Raw genomic sequence first — 20,304 nt, 5'->3', positions numbered from 1 at the left:
TGCTGTAAGTTTCAAATACATATCTCATACGCGCCTCAATGGTGATAGTTCAGCCCAAGATGTGTGCACTGCAGCCACCCAGACTGATTCCCGCTCACTGCATCTACCACCAAAGCCTCGCCTGCTTCTAAATCTAAATTCACTTCTAGCAGAGCCTCTCGTCCTATCACTTCCTGTGTTCCATAACTATCTGCTATTTCTATTACTTCTAGTAAGAATGAAAAGACCGACAATTCAAATCAATAAAGTTTTACAAGATGAACTCCAACGAGGAGGTTTCACACGTTCACTCCCTCTCGACTAGAGGAGTTAATAATTTATTATTACATGGATGTCACCACTAAAAAAAGCATAAAAGAACAAAGCCTGGTTCAGTTTAGCCCACGGGAGGCCAACGTTTTTGAAAGTGCGTGTCAAAATTAGCCAAATCTGTGATCCAAAATTTTTCTACGCGTCAATCATTTATTTATTAATTCATTTTTAGAACATGCTTTGTTTTTTATATCTCTTCAGTATTTGGAGGATCTCTTCAGGTTAGAGAAAAAAAAAAAAAAAAAAACCCACAGAGCAGTAAAGATACAGACCCAAGTTTTTAAATGTTAAGTGTTAATAGATCCCGACACCAAGCCCCACATCGTATTTCCTCTTACTAACTTTGCAAATCGGTTTTAAAGAATCGGGGAAGGCGACACGACGTGGTGTTAAAACCCAAAACCAATAGCATATTCGCACAGGTTGACAACCCTGAAGTGTTTCAAGTGCTTTTTTTTTTTTTTTTTTTTTTTTACATTACAAGGGCACTGGCCAAGGGAAAACAGTGTTGGAAAAAAAAAATCCGCTGGTTGCCAGGCCCTGTTGAGAGGAAAGTAGGAGAAAGAAAAAACAAAAAAATCTAAAAGGAGGGTCCAGTTAACGTAAGAGGTGTCTTGACACTCCTCTTTTGAAAGAGTTTAAGTCATAGGCAGGTGGAAATACAGACACAGGTAGAGAGTTCCAGAGTTTACCAGTGTAGGGAATGAAGGAGTGAAGATACTGGTTAACTCTTGCATTAGGAAGATGGACAGAATAGGGATGAGAAGAAGTAGAGAGTCTTGTGCAGCGAGGCCGCAGGAGGGGAAGGCATGCAGTTAGCAAGTTCAGAAGAGCAGACAGCATGAAAACAGCGGTAGAAGACAGATAAAGATGCAACATTGCGGCGGTGACTTAAAGAATCAAGACAGTCAGTTAGAGGAGAAGAGTTGATAAGACGAAAAGCTTTAGATTCCACCTTGTTTAGTAAAGCTGTGTGTGGATCCCCAGACATGAGAGCCATACTCCATACACGGGCGGATAAGGCCCTTGTACAGAGCAAGCAGCTGGGAGGAGAGAAAAATGGACGAAGACGCCACAGGACACCTAACTTCTTGGAAGCTGATTTAGCAAGAGTAGAGATGTGAAATTTCCAGTTTAGATTTTTAGTGAAGGATAGACCGAGTGTGTTTAATGTAGAGGAGAGGGAAGTTGAGTGTTATTGAAGAAGAGAGGATAGTTGTCTGGAAGGTTATGTCGAGTAGATAGTTGTAGAAATTGAGTTTTGAGGCATTGAACAAAACCAGGTTTTCTCTGCCCCAATCAGAAACAAGTGAAAGATCAGAAGTTAGGCGTCCTATAGCATCTCGCCTTGAGTCATTTAATTGTTGTTGGGTTGGGCGTCTGTTGAACGCTGTTGAATAATGCAAGGTGGTATCATCAGCATAGGAGTGGATAGGGCATTGAGTCAGATTTAGGAGATCATTGATGAATAATAGAAAGAGAGTGGGTGATAGGACAGAACCCTGTGGAACACCACTGTTGATAGTTTTAGGGAAGAACAGTGACCGTCTACTACAGCAGCAATAGAACGATCGGAAAGGAAACTGGAGATGAAGGTACAGAGAGAAGGATAGAATCCGTAGGAGGGTAGTTTAGAAATTAAAGATTTGTGCCAGACTCTATCGAAGGCTTTCGATATGTCAAGGCCGACAGCAAAGGTTTCACCGAAGTCCCTAAAAGAGGATGACCAAGATTCAGTTAGGAAAGTAAGAAGATCACCAGTAGATCTGCCTTTACGGAAACCATACTGGCAATCAGAGAGAAGGTTGTGAGCTGATAGATGCCTCATTATCTTCCTATTAAGGATAGACTCAAAGGCTTTAGAAAGGCAGGAAATCAAAGCTATAGGGCGGTAGTTAGAAGGATTGGAGTGGTCACCTTTTTAGGGACAGGTTGAATGTGAGCAAACTTCCAGCAAGAAGGATAAATAGAAGTAGAGAGACACAGATGAAAGAGTTTGACCAGGCAGTGAGCGAGTTCGGAAGCACAGTTTTGAGAACAACAGGAGGGACTCCATCCGGACCGTAAGCCTTCCGAGAATCAAGGCCAGAGAGGGCCAGGAAAACGTCTTTATAAAGAATTTTAATTTTAGGGATGAAGTAGTCAGAGGGTGGAGGAGTAGGAGGAATATGCCCAGAATCATCCAAAGTTGAGTTGGTAGCAAAGGTTTGAGCGAAGAGTTCAGCTTTAGAAAAGAAGAGACAGCTGTAGAGCCATCTGGATGAAGTAAAGGAGGGAAAGACGAAGAAGTAAAGTTGTTAGAGATATTATTGGCTAGATGCCAGAAATCTCGAGAGGAGTTAGAATTGGAAAGACTTTGACATTTTCTATTGATGAAAGAGTTTTTAGTAAGTTGGAGAATAGATTTGGCATGATTACGGGCAGAAATATATAGGGCATGAGTTTCAGCAGTTGGATGGCTACGGAACCGTTTGTGAGCCGCCTCTCTATCATTGACAGCACGAGAACAAGCAGAGTTAAACCAAGGCTTTTTAGCTTTAGGGTTAGAGAAAGTATGAGGAATGTATAGCTCCATGCCAGAGATAATCACCTCTGTTATGCGCTCGGCACAAAGAGAAGGATCTCTGACATGAAAACAATAATCATCCCAAGGAAATCAGAATAGTACTGCCTTAGTTCCTCCCACTTAGCAGAGTTAAAATGCCAGAAGCACCTCCGCTTAGGCGGGTCCTGAGGCTGCACTGGAGTGATAGAACAGGTAACGGAAATTAGATTGTGGTCGGAGGAGCCCAACGGAGAGGAAAGTTTAACAGAGTAAGCAGAAGGGTTGGAGGTTAGGAAAAGATCAAGAATGTTGGGCGTGTCTCCAAGGCGGTCAGGAATACGGGTAGGGAACTGCACTAGCTGCTCTAGGTCATGAAGGATAGCAAAGTTGAAGGTTTGTTCACCAGGTTGGTCAGTGAAAGAAGATGAAAGCCAAAGCTGGTGGTGAACATTGAAATCCCCTAAAATGGAGATCTCAGCAAAAGGAAAGTGAGATAAGATGTGCTTGCTAAAGCAATCAGCTTTCTTGCCAAAACAATCAACATTGACCACAGCATAGTTTTCAAAACTATACTAGAAATATTTCATAATTACCATCAACTATTGTTAGTTTGGAGTCAGGTTATTATGCCCATGCTATGTAGTTTTGTGCTTATGGTTACGATATTCATTGACAAGAGTATCAAAATAATTCTGGGAAAGGTGGTGGTATTCTAGAGTCCTTTTCAATCATTATTATTGGCTATTTTAGTCCCATTCTTTTGCAGACACATTGGAATAGACGTAAAACGTAATAGAGTGAGGATAAATGCCATCTCTCCTATAGGCCCCAAACCACTGAAATGTGTCTGCAAAAGAATTAAGCTAAAACAATCCGTTATTCGTCATAAACAGATATTCTAAAACAGCTCACTCACTGGAGGGTAGGAAAAAAAATTAAGAGAAGAGGGGTAAGTGGTTATTTACATAAGAAAAGACTACCAAATGGAAAAGCAGTGCTCCTTTGTTTCCTGGAACAATGTGATGTCTTTTTCTGTTTTGTTAAAGGAGTTGAATAAACAGCTGGGGGAAAAATAACTGTAAGGCGACGGAGAAAATGTTCCGGTGGTGGTGATACTAACTATTTAAAGAATTCTGAGCAAACAACGCATCCTGATGATGTTTAGTTACCTTTAGGTATGTGGTAATTGGACGCTTTTTTCTTCTTTTTGAGTGTGTGATAAGGTTTGGAATGTGTTGTGGATATTTTCTCTTACATTAATTTTGTTGTGTCAACAAAATGTCAGAAGATATTTTCTAGTTCATCATTACATTATAAGTGCCGATGAATATTAATTTTGATCACATAATATCATCTAAAGTATTCTAAACGCTTCTAACACACACACACACACACACACACACACACACACACACACACTCTCTCTCTCTCTCTCAGTGGTTTACACGCTTGACTCACAACCAAGAAGGGTTCGAGTCACTGTCGCGGAGAAGCAAATGGGCGAGTTCCTTTATGTATAGACCATGTTCACCTAGCAGCAACTAGGTATGGGATGTAATTTGAGGGGTTCTGGCCTTGCTGTCCCGGTGTGTGAAGTGATCTCAGTCCTACCCGAAGATCGGTCAATATGAGCTCTGAGCTCTTTCCGTAATGGGGAAGGCTGGCTGATTGACCAGCAGACGACCATGATGAATTACACCGTCTACCACGGCAGCAACAGAACGGTAGGAAAGGAAACTTCAGATAAACCTGCAGACAGAAGGATAGAAACCGTGCGAGGGCAGTTTAGAAATCAAAGCTTTGTGCAAGACTCTTCATCGAAATCTCTACAAGATTACCAAGACTCAGTAAGGAAAGCCAGGAGATCACCAGTAGAGCGACCTTGACGGATGCCATACTGGCGATCAAATAGAAGATTGTGAAATGACAGATGTTTAAGAGTCTTCCTATTCAGGATAGATTCAAAAACTTTAGACAAGCAAGAGATTAAAGCTCTAGGACGGTTGTTCGAGAGATTAGAACGGTCACCTTTTTAGGAACAGGCTGAATGTAGGCAAACTTCCAGCCAGAATGAAAGGTAGAAGTCGATTGACATAATTGAAAGAGTTTAGCCAGGCAAGGTGTAAGCACGGAAACAGATTTTGAGAACAATAGGAGGGACCCCATCGGGTTCATAAGTCTTCCGAGAGTTTAGGCCAGCGAGGGCATGGAAAATATCATTACGAAGAATTGCAATTGAAGACATGAAATAGTCAGAGGGAGGAGGGGAGGGAGGGACAAACCCAGAATCTTCCAAGGTGGAGTTGTTAGCAAAGGTTTGAGGGAAGAGTTCAGCTTTAGAGACAGAAGAGATGGCAGTGGTGCCATCAGGATGAAATAAAGGAGGGAAAGATGAAGCAGTGAAGTTATTGGAGATGTTTTAGGCTAGATGCCAGAAGTCTCGAGAGGAGTTTGAGTTTGAAAGATTTTGACATTTTCTATTAATGAAGGAGTGTTTGGCAAATTGAAGAATAGGCTTGGTAGAGAGGAAGAAGAAAGCCTTGTGCATCGAGGCTGCAGGAGGAGGGGAGGCATGCAGTTAGCAATATCAGTAAAGCAGTTAGCATGAAAATAGAGATAGAAGATAGAAAGGGATGCAATATTATGGCGGTGAGAAAGAGGCTGAAAACAGCCAAATAGAGGAGGAGAGTTAATAAGACGAAAATTTTTTGATTCCACCTTTTCTAACAAAACTGTGTGAATGGAACCCCTCCAAACATGGGAAGAGTACTCCATGGTCATACCTTATTATGTTCAAAAGCGGGAAAGAAAGATATTTAACGCTACTAATGATTTTTAAATGAAAAGAAAAAAAAAAACTTGATTAATGCATATTAAACTATCGTTTCATTTATCACTGATTAAGTTTAATACAAGATTATGGAAGGAAATACGTGAAGATCATATTACGTCATCGTAATTCATCAATGATAGCGAATTTTATAAAACTGTTGGCTGTTTCTTAATTCTAGTTAATTCTTCATTGGCATTTAATTTTTGATGATGTTGAAAAGGCAAATAATGATAAAATAGATAGAGATAAACTATTTGAATCTAGGAATTTATTTTATAACTCACATCATTATATACTAATGTTCATGTGAAAGGTACGTATATAATTTTTCCATCTTTCTCAGGAAAAATGCAGTTATATTCGGATACGTCCTTGCAAATGTGTGGGATGTCTCATCTATTCCTCCTCTATTTGTGTGGGCGTTTGTCTTAAAAATTATATTTGATAAAAGTAGTAGTAGTAGTAGTAGTAGTAGTAGTAGTAGTAGTAGTAGTAGTAGTAGTAGTAGTAGCAGTAGTAGTTTCTGTTGTTGTTTTGTTGTTGTAGCAGCAGCAGCAGTAACAACCACAACAACCACAACAACACCAACAACAAAAACAAAGAAACAAAATCAGAAACCGAAGCGGCAGCAGTAGTAGCAATAGGAATAGGATGTTCTGTCATTAGTGGCGACTGGAACGACATCATTTACAGCATAAACCATCTTGGTAAGAAGTCATTATATAATTAGAATTCGAGTATTGTTGATTGAAAATTTACAGTTAATGCAATATCGTCGTAGTGGTTTTTATTACAAAAAAAATCAAGTACGAAAGAAACCTTTCACTTAGCACCTTTGAAATAGCGAGACAGTGGTCACTTGCCCTCTCATTCACGCGGTTCTAGCTACACGGAAAGCCACATAGAAAGATTGGACATAGAAGAGTGAGTAGAAAGACAAAGGGACAGCGAATGGTAATATGATAGAGAAGAAAAATAACAAATGATGGTAGTAAAATAAAGGTGTTCAGTTGGGATGAAAGACTAGTGAAAAACGGTGAAGCATGTGAGAGATAATGTATAGTGATACTGGAGAAGAAGGGACCATTTCCTTAGATTTCCCTGGAGAGATAAAACGCTGGCTCTTTCCAAATAGGAAATGTAGAATTTATATACCTGCTTCAAGAGTTTAATTTGGTTAAATGCATGGGAACCTACATTTACACATGAATATGTTCAAAATGTATGAAACCATCGTATCATTACAAGTGGAACACAGATATTCCTATAATATTGAAATAAAATGCATAAGCTATGAGCGGAAAGTGTAAAAAGTAGTCAGGAAAAGTACTGTAGATATGCGAATCCTATTGTGTGTTTAATATATATATATATATATATATATATATATATATATATATATATATATATATATATATATATATATATATATATATATATATATATATATATATATATATATACAGTTGGAGCGGAAAAGGCTGGCCGGGTTAATCGCTGGCCTGTCTTTGTTCATGATTAGACAGTATGCACTTGGCGGAAAAGGGAAAAATGCCCCAGGGAAAATTGGCTCCATAGCAACTTTACCCTAGCTGTCACCCATCACTCAGTGACTATAGATGACATAAATTATGTCTGTCATTACATACATCAATGTTTTAGAGCAGCCACTGTCCCGCGCTTCTAAAAATTTGTTGGTGTTTGCCTTGAATAATCATGCTTGACATCCATACGCCATGAGTGGGAAGCCTTTCGATCATGATACAAGGGTCAAGGTGATCCAGTGTCATGAATTAGGCCTTCAAACGAAAGAAATAGTAAATGAAACTAGTGTGAGTGAGAGAAGTGTTCGCTTATATATATATATATATATATATATATATATATATATATATATATATATATATATATATATATATATATATATATATATATATATATATATATATATATATATAATATATACACATACATTTTCTATATTATTATTATTATTATCATTATTATATTATTATTGTTATTATTATTATAATTATTATTATTATTATTATCATTATTATTATTATTGTTATTATCCTAATCATCATTATTATATTATCTGTGTCAGTATTATTCGTTATTTCTATTTTTTGTTGTTATTGCTTATATATTTAATTTTATTATTATTTTTTATTTTTTGGGTACTAATCAGCTTTAACTATATAGCGATATTGGATTATCAAAAGAGAAGGAAAACATTGTATAGAATTTCTCAGCCGTCAAATATATTTACTTTCTGCCTTTGAAGTGTCGAGTCGATGTATGTACAGAGTTGGATTTTTTTCTTTTAATTTATTGAATTTTTCAGTGTCGTTTAGCATTAAAAGGAAGTGATCACATGCTGTTTATCACATGGAAACAAACACCATATTGCTACAAAATATCTACTTTGCATGATAACGCACGGATGGGTTTATAAAGAAAAACTATAGTGCGGAAAGGAGAGGGTTGTTAAATGGAAAATGTGTTCGTGAGAAACCTTTCAAAGACCCTCAGTTTCCGAGCAAACATAAGTAGGCATTATTGACGTCCAGTTGAGATCCCTCTAGATGTGAACCCTAGGAAGCAGTGATACAGGAGAGAGAAATGTGAGGAGGGGGCGCTGAAAAAGAAATAGGAAGATGTAAGAGTACCTAGCGAGGGAGAGACTTAAGGGGATAATTTGACAGGGGAGTGAATAGTAGGGAGAGGACTGACTGACTGTGGGCAATTAAGGGGAGGGGAGTTAGGTATCAGACACAAAGTGAAACTGAAGGGAAGGGGAAGGCGATAGCGGGATGGTGACCAGGGAGTGGAATAGTGAAGGTACATACTATGTGCGTACATATATTGGAAGGGAAGAAAATGTTGAGAGAGAGAGAGAGAGAGAGAGAGAGAGAGAGAGAGAGAGAGAGAGAGAGAGAGAGAGAGAGAGAGAGAGAGAGAGAGAGAGAGAGAGAGAGAGAGAGAGAGAGAGAGAGAGAGAGAGATACTGCCTCAATTGGAAACTTGAAATAAATAAATAATGAAAATGAACACAAACTAAAAAAAAAAAAAAAAAAGTAATGGTAAAAAAAAAAGACGAGGGAAAGGATGATTTCTTTCCTCATGAGTGCTGACGAGAGAGCTTGCTGGATAGACGAGAGGAGGGGAGGAAAATCACTGAATACCTATCCGGCCAGTAAAGGAACGTTTTACTAGAGAAGCTAAAATCCAAAGCAACAAGAACATCGCGGTACTGAGAAAAGACAACGAAAGTAATTAAGTTTCTAGGATATGGAACAACGACACTACCATTTTGGATATACTCCAGTATCAAAAACACCTGTGTGATGAAGACTTGCGTATCAAAAAGAAACGGAAAAAAGAAAGTGGCACATCTTGTTTTGATAACAGAATAAAATACATTTATTGTACCTTCAACCTAGTCAGCCTCAGGAGAAAGAAATGCTACTCCAGAGTGTTTAACAGAAATAGATAAAATAATCAAGAATGTTGTTCATGTGAGCAGTTAGTATCTGACTCGTGCGTGGATAAACACAACCAAATCAAGGCACATAAACAAGGATAATTTTGCTCACCCAGAGGAAGCAGTAGCTCTGTGCACCAGGTTAATGGGTGAATAAACTGCTGCAGCCGACCAGGGAAACGCATATGAGCGTTTCCCTGGTAAGCTTCCCTGCGTAAGCTTCCCAATGATCATGAGCTCAATGGTCGGTGCTCTCACAGCTGCAAGATCATCCAGAACGCCAGAAATAGGGTAGTGTGCTGCTGGTGATCTGAGGGCATTGTGTATATCTCATGTTTCCCCTCCTTGACTAACGGCCATGTGTGGCGACTATATCTTTTGGGCTACCTAGATTGCTTCGAAATTTGGTAGACCAGGGAGAATTGCATGAGATGTGGTGTGGTAATGGTTGCCGCTAACATTAGCCTGAGTTGTTGATGTTCATTACCAATGATTTTCAATTTAATTTGGCTTGTATTAAGAATTTACTGAGTAATACCCTATAATGTGCTGTCTTGCGGTTTGTTACATGTGCAAGTCATTTTTTTTTGTCATTACTTTATTTTCTTATGCATGTTTAAAATTTCAAACTGGAAATGCGTTATGCTATCTATGCTCGAAACTACATTTAGAGAAATACAGCAGGAAGTTTTTGCATTTTTACTGTGTACCTCATTATTTGCTTCCTGGTTCATGTAAAACAACTAGGCTTGTCCAAGTTCAGGGACTATTTTGCGAGTTTCTTGAGAAGCTAATGCAGATATCCCTCCCATCAGCAGGGGAGGATGAGCGCCGTTACAAGATTCAAAGTCAGTCAGTCACGGAAAGGGACGCAAGCCAGAGCAGCCATCGCCCACCTCCGCCTGGGTCATACCAGGCTCAGAGCTCACTTGCACCTCCTGCGTCTGTCTCCTGATCTCTTCTGCCCTTGGTGTAGGACTACTCCAAAGACCATCGAACATTTCCTGCTTCGATGCCTACGCTTCCACTTTCACACTGCACTACACTCCCAGCTCTCCGCCCTGGCCATCACAACACTTGACCTGCCCATCCTCCTGGCGGCCTCAGGCGTCCCGGCAAGCTGCTGTCCTAAGCCTTACTTGTGACCTTCTTGAGAACGACCGGCCAACTACCACGCCTGTGATACCCACACAGGACTACCCCCGAGCTCATAAGGATCCATAGATCTTCATGGCCTTAACTGTTGGATCCTTATGAGCCCTGGAATAGTCCTGTGTGGATATCTTAGTGGCCTTAACTCTTGGATCCTTATGAGCCCTCGGGTAGTCCTGTGTGGGTGTCACAGGCGTGGTAGCTGGCCGGTCTTCCTCAAGAAGGCACAAGTAAGGAAAAGGACATCAGGTTGCTGGGAGGGGTGGATGCTTGAGGCTGCCAGGAGGGTGGGCAGGTCGAGTGTTGTGATGGCCAGGGTGGAGAGCCGGGAACATAGTGCAGTGTGGTGAGAGTGGAAGCAGGAAATGTTTGATGGTCTCTCGGGTAGTCCTACACCAAGGGCAGAAGGGGTCAGGAAACAGACGTAGGCGGTGCAAGTGGACACCGAGTATGGTGGGGCTCAAGCAGAGGCGGGCAGAAAATATATATATATATATATATATATATATATATATATATATATATATATATATATATATATATATATATATATATATATATATATATAAACATATTTTATTTGCCTTATAAGTTCTTAACTACGAGAGAATGCAGGGAAAAATAGGGGATGGGGGAAATACGGGAGAAATCTTCATAACCTACTCCTGGAAACATTTTCTATGAAATTACTCGCTCCTAACAGATGGAAGCACCGTTGCTGTCCTCTAAACTTTAACCCATACCACAACTTCCTCCTTGTATATTCCTTGGCGTGGACAATTGTAGCTCTGCCAGGCGCACGACCCACTCAGATTTACAAAAGAGATGGAAGAGTATAAGACAGTGGAATATGTGGTGCTGGAGTGTTTGAAGTATGCCAGAGACAGGAATGAGATGATGCAAGTGGTGCTAAGGGAATTAGGGAATGTCAGAGTGGAGAAGACAGGAAGGGAATGAACGGTGTTGATGTTGGGACTGTGTGGAGACACGAACGACAGGATGATTAATGCCGTGAAGGAGTTCCTGGAGAGAGAATGTGGCGTGCTTGATGTGTGAATCAGCAATGTGAAATATGGTGATTGCTTTCTTTCTGATGCTTTATTTTAATTTTTCCCTACAGTAGTTGCTGTTACAGAGGTTTGGCTCAGGAGCACTCCAAGTGACTCGTATCATGAAGATCAAGATCAAGATAGCTATAAGGAAATATTTCCTTAACGAAGGCTGTTTTGTTGCTGCTTGATCTTGATAATAATAATTCTAAATCATCCCAGAGGTATTGACGTCATGAAGCAGCCAGCTGGTGGCCGTCAACAACGATGCCTACGTGTATCTCACTGTCCACGTATGATAACGTGGGCAGTTCACGCGTTCCGCAGACATTCTACTTGGTACTGCCCAAGAATTCTAGGGATGATATACGGGTTCAATGGGCGGGCTGGAGGAATTGATTAGGGAACCTCGCTTCTAACAGATGGCGCGCGGGTCGCAGGTAGTAAGGGGGTGAGAGATGGGGGGGTCCATCGGGCGGGGAGGATGAGCGCCGTTACAAGATTCAAACAGTCAGTCAGTAGAGCTGAGCAGGATCCGACTTTTTATGTAATCACGAATCCGATTACTTGGTCTGGCCTATCCGTGGAATCCGAATCCGGATCCGAGTACTTGAGCAAGGGGTGGCGCGGCGCTGGATTTGCCTGAGAGCGGGATCCGACTGGCTGCCCTCTGACGAATCCAAGCAGCGAGGTACTCGTCTCGCTGCTTGGATTCGTCTCCCAGCGCGGTAATCGATAGACTCGGTGGTACTGGAGTCCCACAGCGGGATCTGAGTACTTGCCTTCAGACGAATCCCGACCTTTGATAGGCTACTGACGAGACTAATAATTTCTGGAAAACAATTAACACGCAGTTTAATAGAGGAAGGATGTTAGATTTATTAGAATTTATTTCGCTCTGCATTATTACATAGTTCTATGGCCATATGGCTATGAAGACGACTGTCGCCTTCTCCCTGACTCTGTGGTGTCAAGGCTGCAACTGAAACTCCACCAGAATCAGAATCAGAATTAGATAGGAAAAGATGGGGAGGGGGGAAGTGGGGACAGAGGAAGAATAGGGGGGTGATAAGAAGGGAGCTTCAGGAAGAGGATAAAGTCACTGGGGCTTGACCCAGGCGCAAGATGTACTTCTGGGATGGTTGAGCATTTGGTCTATTGTAAGTATCTTTCTATAGAGAAATGGACGCGGCAAGGGAGGCCGGCACCAGACCAGGTGGAGCCAAGCAAACCGCAGGAGCACCGAGCACGCCAAAGCACAGGACCGCCAATGCCCCGGACGAGGGCGCCGCACCCACACGGAAGTGACGGCCAAACGGTCTCGTTTTCAGTGCAAACAACAAACACCGTAAAGCAGGAAGAGTGAAGTACGTGATAGTAGTAGGGGAAAGGATGACATATAGAGAGGATGAGGTGAGAAGTACATCCGTATAGCGGAGGGACCTACAGTTTTACATAGGTTCCGAACCACGGATAGTGGTAGAATTGGTGATTTGGGGTTGTAGGATAATGGTTTAACTTTATTAGCGAGGTTGGTGAGGGGGTATATGAATATTCTGTCCACCTCCTACGCGGGACTATTTATATGCTACGTTCTGACGTCACAGCGTATCAGCCAATCAGCCTTCAGAGAAATTAAGGCATGAATGGCAACACTAAATTCATATTCTAAATGTCTCTCGCTGACTAATTTATATAGATATTATTTCTAGCCAATTCTGCTTTTTTTTTTTTTACCAATAATTAAATGATGAAGCCCAAAAAAGCGAAAAACAATAGTGAATGATCGCCAGATCCATCAGGATTCACCTCTGCCAGGAAAATAATTGTAATTGGATCTGAGTACCGGATTCGTCAGGATTCGCCTCAGCCAGCAAGTAATCGTCAGTGGATTCGAGTACCAGAGGCTGGTAATCGAATCCCTCCTGCCTTGTCGGATCCGGTGGATCCGGATCCAGTACTCGGATCCTGCCCAGCCCTGTCAGTCAGTCACGGGAAGGAGCGTAAGGCACATCAACCACTGCCCACCTCCGCCTGGGCCACACCACGTTCAGCGCTCACTTGCATCGCCTACGTCTGTCTTGTGACCCCTTTTGCCCTTGGTGTAGGACTACCCCTGAGGCCATGGAACATTTCCTGCTTCAATGCCCACGCCTCCTCTCTCAACATACTGCATTACTCAGCTCTCCGCCCTGGCCATCACAACACTCGATCTGCCCACCCTCTTGGCGGCCTCAGGCGTCCACCGCTCCTGGCAACCTGCTGTCCTTCGCCTTACTTGTTCCTTCTTGAGGAAGACCGGCCAGCTACCACGCCTGTGATACCCACACAGGATCACCCCCGGGCTCATAAAGATCCATAGATTTCCGTGGCCTCTTTTGAATCCTTATGAGTCCTGGGGTAGTCCTGTGTGGATATCACAGGCGTGGTAGCTGGCCGGTCTTCCTCAAGAAGCCACAAGTAAGGCGAAGGACAGCAGGTTGCCAGGAGGGGTGGACGCCTAAGGCCGCCAAGAGGGTGGGCAGGTCGAGTGTTGTGATGGCCAGGGCGGAGAGCCTCTGGAGCGTAATGCAGTATGTTGAGAGAGGAAGCGTGGGCATTGAGGCAGGAAATGTTCCATGGCCTCAAGGGTAGTCCTACACCAAGGGCAGAAGGGGTCACGAGACAGTCGACGTATGCGATGCAAGTGAGGAGTATGGTGTGGCCCACAGTGTAATGATTACTGTGGTGTGGCCCAGGCGGAGGCGGGCAGAAAACGCATATATATATATATATATATATATATATATATATATATATATATATATATATATATATATATATATAAACATGTTTTATTTGCCTTATAAGTTCATAACCACGAGAGAATGCAGGGAAAAATAGGGGGTGGCGGGAGGAAGCACGGGAGAGATTTTAAGTTACTCCTAACAACGTTTTCTATGAAACTACTCGCTTCCAACATATGGCAGCGCCGTCGCTGTCCTCCAAACTTTGACCCACCAAAACTTCCTCTCTATATTCCTTGGTACTACCATACCGGGAATGTATATGTTACACCCCGTTTGTGAAATTGCCCATTTCATGAAATGGGCAAACCCAATTCATGAAATGAACCTAACCTAACCTAACCTAACCTAACCCAATTCATGAAATGTGCAATGGAGTGGCCATTCATATAGGTACTTTATTCTTGAGTGTAAACCCATGGTACAATAACGAGAGACATCAAAAAGTTATTGTACCATGGTACAGTCAGTAGCCTGTAAGGCTGGCATAGCCTCTAAATTATGGACTAGGTCTAGACTACTAGTAAAACTAATTTCGTTCATTAGGCATAAGCAGATTATACAATTTCTAATTTGGAGTGTTGAAACTGATCAGATTTAGCCAGTAAATCTAAGTTTCCTTACCCGTATTTTCTGCAGAAAGGCCACTTCCATTATCGTGTCCACGAAATGGCAGATTTTGATCAGGGACTGCCTCAGTTTTTAGATCCCTCCAACTCCTTGGAACTGGGGAACCTAATAATTCATATTTCAAATTGCGCTTAATTTGGGCGGAACTAAAATGTTGCTCACAAATCACGGCATTATTTACGTTTACTGCACGATAGCATTTTTGGAGCCACTGTCTTGCGATTGTCTTGTTCTTGGAGAATTTATAATATTTAAAATTACTAGACTTGGCAGGCGTGCATCCATACACTGCACAAGGTCTAGCTTTGCCCATACTAACAATAAGAAATTAATATTAAGGCACATGAAACATACAATCCAAGATCAAATTCTGCCACACGTGTATACTCACTCGAAGATATGGAGTTGTTTACACGACCGGATGACGTATCTGAGTCAGCTGGTGGTTCCAATAATGTTCTCGTGCGTCTACCTATCAAAAAGTTATTGTACCATGGTATACACTGTCGCGTTGTTCATTTGTTGCCACGATGCTGAGTTTGTCTTGTGTTGTTTCTAATTGTTTCCTTCACTTGAATAATGAGGTGCCCCGCGTCCCTGCCTGATCCACGTGTTCATTTTGAGGTGAGTAACATAATGAAAGCCAGAGACAAAATTATTTGAGGGAAAGTAAGGCGAGAAAAGCTTTAATGGACAATTTTCAGTTTCACTTAGCCAACGATTTCTGATGTGGCTTATGTGTTTCTGGGGATATGTGTAGTGTATTGATTGATGGTCTACATCATTTCCATTGCAAATGCGTTCTTTTCAAGTAATAATTTTTCAACCTAATGTCTACATCTCTTCCTCAACGATCTTGGGGGTACCCGTGGGAAATCGGGTCTTTTGGCTGGGGGATCATTAAATCAAGTAACGTACATTGCAAAATCAGGTAGAAAATCAACAAAATCACATAAGAAATATAAGAAGATACATAAATTGCACCTTTAACGGCGGCAGTGGCGGCGGCTGAGGCAAGCGTTGCTGTTATTGCTGAGCAGCGTTGCCAAAGATTCACTACATTTTGTATATTGGTTAAAATTGGGATAGGTTAGGTTTGGCTGAGGGTTTGGTTAGTAATCAGGAGAGGTCGGGGGGAGCAGCCCCAACCTCAGGCTAGTCTAGAGATGGGGTCCGGGAAGGCTCAGCCCCCGGTTAGTTTAGATCAGGGAGTTCTCAAAGTGGTCGATATCGACCCCCAGGGATAGATTAGAACATCTGAGGGGTCGATGAATAGCTAGGGGGTCGAAAGAGGTTCGATGAATAATATACTAGTACATCTTGACATATTTTCTTACTGTGTGATACCTTTTCATCATACTTCATAGCTACTACTACTACTACTACTACTACTACTACTACTACTACTACTACTACTAGTACTACTCGTATTGATTTTGGCATCGGTGTTTTTCCCTTGAATTAAAAGCTAGGGGGTCGGTAGAAAATTTGAAACTTCATTTGGGGAGTCAACGAGCTTAAAAGTTTGAGAACCTCTGTAAGACTAAGTTTAGATCGAATTGTTGACATGTTACTCAAGAATAACAGCAACGCTCGCCTCAGCCACCGCCACTGCCACCGTCAAAGGTGTAGTTTATGCATTTTTCATAGAGTTTTTGTGTTTTTGTTGATTTTAGATCTTTTGCAACGCGCATTAATCAATTTGGTGCTTCCCCAGCCCGACTTCCCACAGGTCCCAAAAGATCGTTGGGGGAGGAAAGGTAGGCATAAGTTGAAAAGTCATAACTTGAAAACTACGCATTTGTGACAGAAATGATGTTGAACATCAATCAGTTCACTATTTATCTCACCAGAAACATATAAACCACATCAGAAAATCGTTGGTTGGATGAAACTGAAAATTGGCATTATTTTTTTCTTATGCTCGCATTTTTTTTTTTTTGCATACCCTCATGCAGCCTGCCACAACCTATTGTAGCTAATATATAACTAAACGCGGCCTAATGGATGATAGAATAGGCTTTCGTGAAATTTTGCAGCCTAAGCTTATATGAAATTTGTGATTTTTTGTGAAATAATTTGTGTACAGGAAAATAAAAGTCCAGAAAAAGTACTGAACTATTTGGGGACGAAATGATTTTTTTCCCCCACAAGTGAGGTTCTAAATAATCTATCATCACTTTATGTCGCAAATCACTAGGTTGTTATTTGGTAAACTTTTTAAGTTAACCTAATTAAATCGGTAAATTGATAGCGTCCAAAGGAAGCTAATTAATTTTCAAGAAACGCTGATGGCGATATCTTTAATTTGCGATTTATACTATCATGTGGAATTTAAAAATAATCAGCACGAGGAACTCGAGCCAGTGAGACATGACAGAAATAGAAGTTAGTACTGATTCTGGACAAATATGTACCGAAAAAAAAAAAATCTTATTCATGGTATTACTATATACGTGAAAATCTCCGTACATGTCATATTGTGTTTATCCATTACAACATTCTGATGGAACAAATCCTGCAGTCTTACCATCAATGGAGTGAAGTTAACCCACGAATGCATGGTAACCTTTTTAATGTGACGATTAATTCAATTTTCTAATATTTTACTTTTATATATCTAAAACTGACGCATGCAAGATATTTTGGGAATAGGTGTATTATCTTCTGAGATGTGAGTTGTTCCTTCCCGGCAAAAATTTGTTACACTATATACTTATCAATATTTTTCGTGATATTTTGCCATTATGGAATCAGTAAACAAATACTACTACTATGACATCACTGTTGTCATTCCAGTGGCAAACTACCAGTGTTTTTTGTTCAGTTGTGAATAGTTCTGTTGTATCTCTTTCCTTTTTCTTTGTCACTTAGAGGCACGTCTTTTATCTATCTTTGCGTATTGTACCTGTTAGGTTTGTTTATATTTGCATCCCTAAATGACTCGAGAAGAGGCATTGTAGTGAAGAAATTGTCTATAAACCCGTTACTTCCAGGGGAACTTTTCCTTTTACCAGTGTGTGAACAACTGATTCTCCTATTGATAGTTCTTGTTCATGCCCTGAATCCCGGCCTTCATATAGCTTGAAAGAAACAAGGAACCCCTCAGATGAGCACAGGCACCAGAACTTGAAGCCAAATCTGACTGGCTTTCCTCTGATGAACTGTTTGAGGCCATGATGCTCATAGTATGGCTCCATCTCTTCATCAACAGCCCATGTCATAGGTAACGGTTGAGCTAATTCCATGAATATTTTATTGAAGTGATCAAATAGAGGCTTGATTTTGTATAGTTTGTCACCTGAAGGCATCTTTGAGTTGTCTACAAAATGGAAGCTCCTAACAATCTCTTCATATCTATTCACTGACATTCCACACTGTGTAACAGAAAGGTTCCTTGTGTCTGCACATTTTGACCAGAACAAGCGACGGTTAGGAACCTTATTATAGCCTGAAAGAAGAAATATACCAAGTACTTGATACAGTTCATTGACAGTGACATGAAGTTCTTTACCAAATGTTACTTGGTGGTACCTGTTTGTTTCAACTTTTATGAGTTTCATTATCTCTTCATTCCACATGTTAGTGAAAATGTCATATGGAGTTAAGCCTTCATCTGCCCATCTATTCACTATTGATGGAATATGTTGACTTTTATTATCTAGCTTCCTTCTTTCAACATAGGTGTTATGATCAAGATTATACTGTTTCCACTCATATACAGGTTTGGATTTTCTCTTCTTTGGAGGCTTAGCTTTCTCTTGTGGTGAAGCCTCACGAACATCATCATCTTCAAGATCTACTGTAGTTGAACGGGTTGAACATGGGTTCACACGAGAATTTCTATTTGTAAGCTGTATGTGAGGCGCATTTGCTAGTAACCGTGGTCCAAGTAGATTTACATTCTCTTCAACGTCTACAATATCCTCACTAGGATCGTCAGCATCTGATTGAGCTCCATCATCAGGTGGCTCCAGTGTTATGTCAATGCCCGTAGCCTCATCATAATCAGGTATTGAATACAAGTAATTCACTGCATCCTCAACATTCATGAACGCCCTGTCAAAGAATAAGATAAATAAAAACTGATTTTCTTCTAATAGATTTTAAAAATTTGTGTCCATTTATGAGAAAAACCTTTAGAATATTAATCCTTAAGTACAGGATCATAATATATACACTAGTGGTTAGTAATGGTCAGTATATAATTTCATAGGAGATGGACGATCTGTCAGAGGCCTCCGTGGTGTTCCTTCAAAGGAACATCAACATTTGGCCTGACATAATATGCACTGTATAAAACTTAACTATAATGTAATAATTGCTGGTGATAATGCAAGCATTGGCCTCGTGTTTATATAGGAAATTTGTAAATATATAGTTATGCATGAAAAAATACAATCAATATCTCGACTTTTTCTTGACATTTTGGAAGAGAGTCAACATATGTGGTCCGAAGGGCAGCAACAACCCTCCTACTAGCAGCAACAGGCAATAACTGACCTGAGTGTTTGAAAGTACAACATTTTCTCTCATTATGAAAAAAAAAAAAAAAAATGTAAATACGATGGAAAACTAAAACACAATAGGCATATGTAGAAGACCACTTTTTTGTTCCTTTAAAGAAACATAATGTGCTAAGGGGTTAAGAAGTTGGGAAGTTAGGTAGCATAGGAAGGAAATAATCCTTTGCGAAAATAAAAAGAAAGAAAAAAAGGAAAAAAAAATAGTAATGATAGGAGATTAATGGTGCTGATGATAATGATGATACGTTTGGTAGTAAGAAAGGACACTATTAAAGGTTACGTATAATAGGCTAGTTGCAGACAAAGGAAGAGTAGACTTGATAATTATAAAACACTGATGAAGGTTAGGCTACAAGTGAAAGTCTCTCTCTCTCTCTCTCTCTCTCTCTCTCTCTCTCTCTCTCTCTCTCTCTCTCTCTCTCTCTCTCTCTCTCTCTCGGCTTACAACTGCAACGGTAATTTTCAAACCACGCACTAACAACGGTCGAGGAATAATTTCCTTCTCTTTATAACCATAGCTGTAACATCTTTATCAAAAGAAACAATGGCTTTACTGGAGAGAGAAAATACACAATTTTGGCATAGTTACAGAAAATCATCTGTAAAGGACTGGAGTGGAGGTCGTGATGTCTACTCTGCACCGAGTAGACATTGCGACCTGACTGAGTGACTGACAAGACATTAGTGTTTGTGTAGCATGCGATGGTAAGATGATGCCCGTCAAATTTGTTGGTTTGATCCTTAATTATTCCATTTGCTGCTTTTATAATATTTTATCAGAAATCTGAAGACATCATCGCATATCTTAAGACTTTGTTCTCTACATATTACTGCTACTTAGATTTTAAACCACTGACGGTCAAGTAATAATTTCCTGACTGACAAGTGTTTGTGTAGCGCGGTGGTGATGGTCCCTAATTATTCCATATACCGCTTATATAAAGTTTTATAAAAAATCTGAAGATGTCATCGCATTCAGATTTT

At 40.6% G+C, this 20,304-nt stretch overlaps 2 protein-coding genes across 2 annotated transcripts in view; one reads left to right on the top strand and one right to left on the bottom strand.

Moving 5' to 3' along the window:
* Window positions 1–14,929, top strand: part of LOC123517993 — a 30,390-nt gene extending 15,461 nt beyond the window's left edge. The window contains exons 7-11 of the mRNA XM_045278495.1: window positions 9,925–10,025; window positions 10,154–10,356; window positions 12,557–12,696; window positions 13,197–13,452; window positions 14,804–14,929. Of these exons, the coding sequence (XP_045134430.1) occupies window positions 9,925–10,025; window positions 10,154–10,356; window positions 12,557–12,696; window positions 13,197–13,452; window positions 14,804–14,929 (826 nt within the window). The remainder of the gene's footprint in view (window positions 1–9,924; window positions 10,026–10,153; window positions 10,357–12,556; window positions 12,697–13,196; window positions 13,453–14,803) is intronic.
* A 2,840-nt stretch (window positions 14,930–17,769) lies between these two features.
* On the bottom strand, window positions 17,770–18,846 carry LOC123517992 (piggyBac transposable element-derived protein 3-like). Its single transcript, XM_045278494.1, has one exon. It carries the CDS (start codon window positions 18,844–18,846, stop codon window positions 17,770–17,772), a length of 1,077 nt encoding a protein of 358 aa, XP_045134429.1.
* Window positions 18,847–20,304: the final 1,458 nt, after the last annotated feature.

The sequence above is a fragment of the Portunus trituberculatus genome, chromosome 43, assembly GCF_017591435.1.
Source record: "Portunus trituberculatus isolate SZX2019 chromosome 43, ASM1759143v1, whole genome shotgun sequence".
Taxonomy (NCBI): Eukaryota; Metazoa; Arthropoda; class Malacostraca; order Decapoda; family Portunidae; genus Portunus; species Portunus trituberculatus.
This window is presented reverse-complemented; position numbering and strand designations above follow the sequence as displayed.

Excerpts from the sequence above, each read along its gene's own strand:
- LOC123517992 (XM_045278494.1), bottom strand. The coding sequence starts at position 18,846 with ATGAATGTTGAGGATGCAGTGAATTACTTGTATTCAATACCTGATTAT.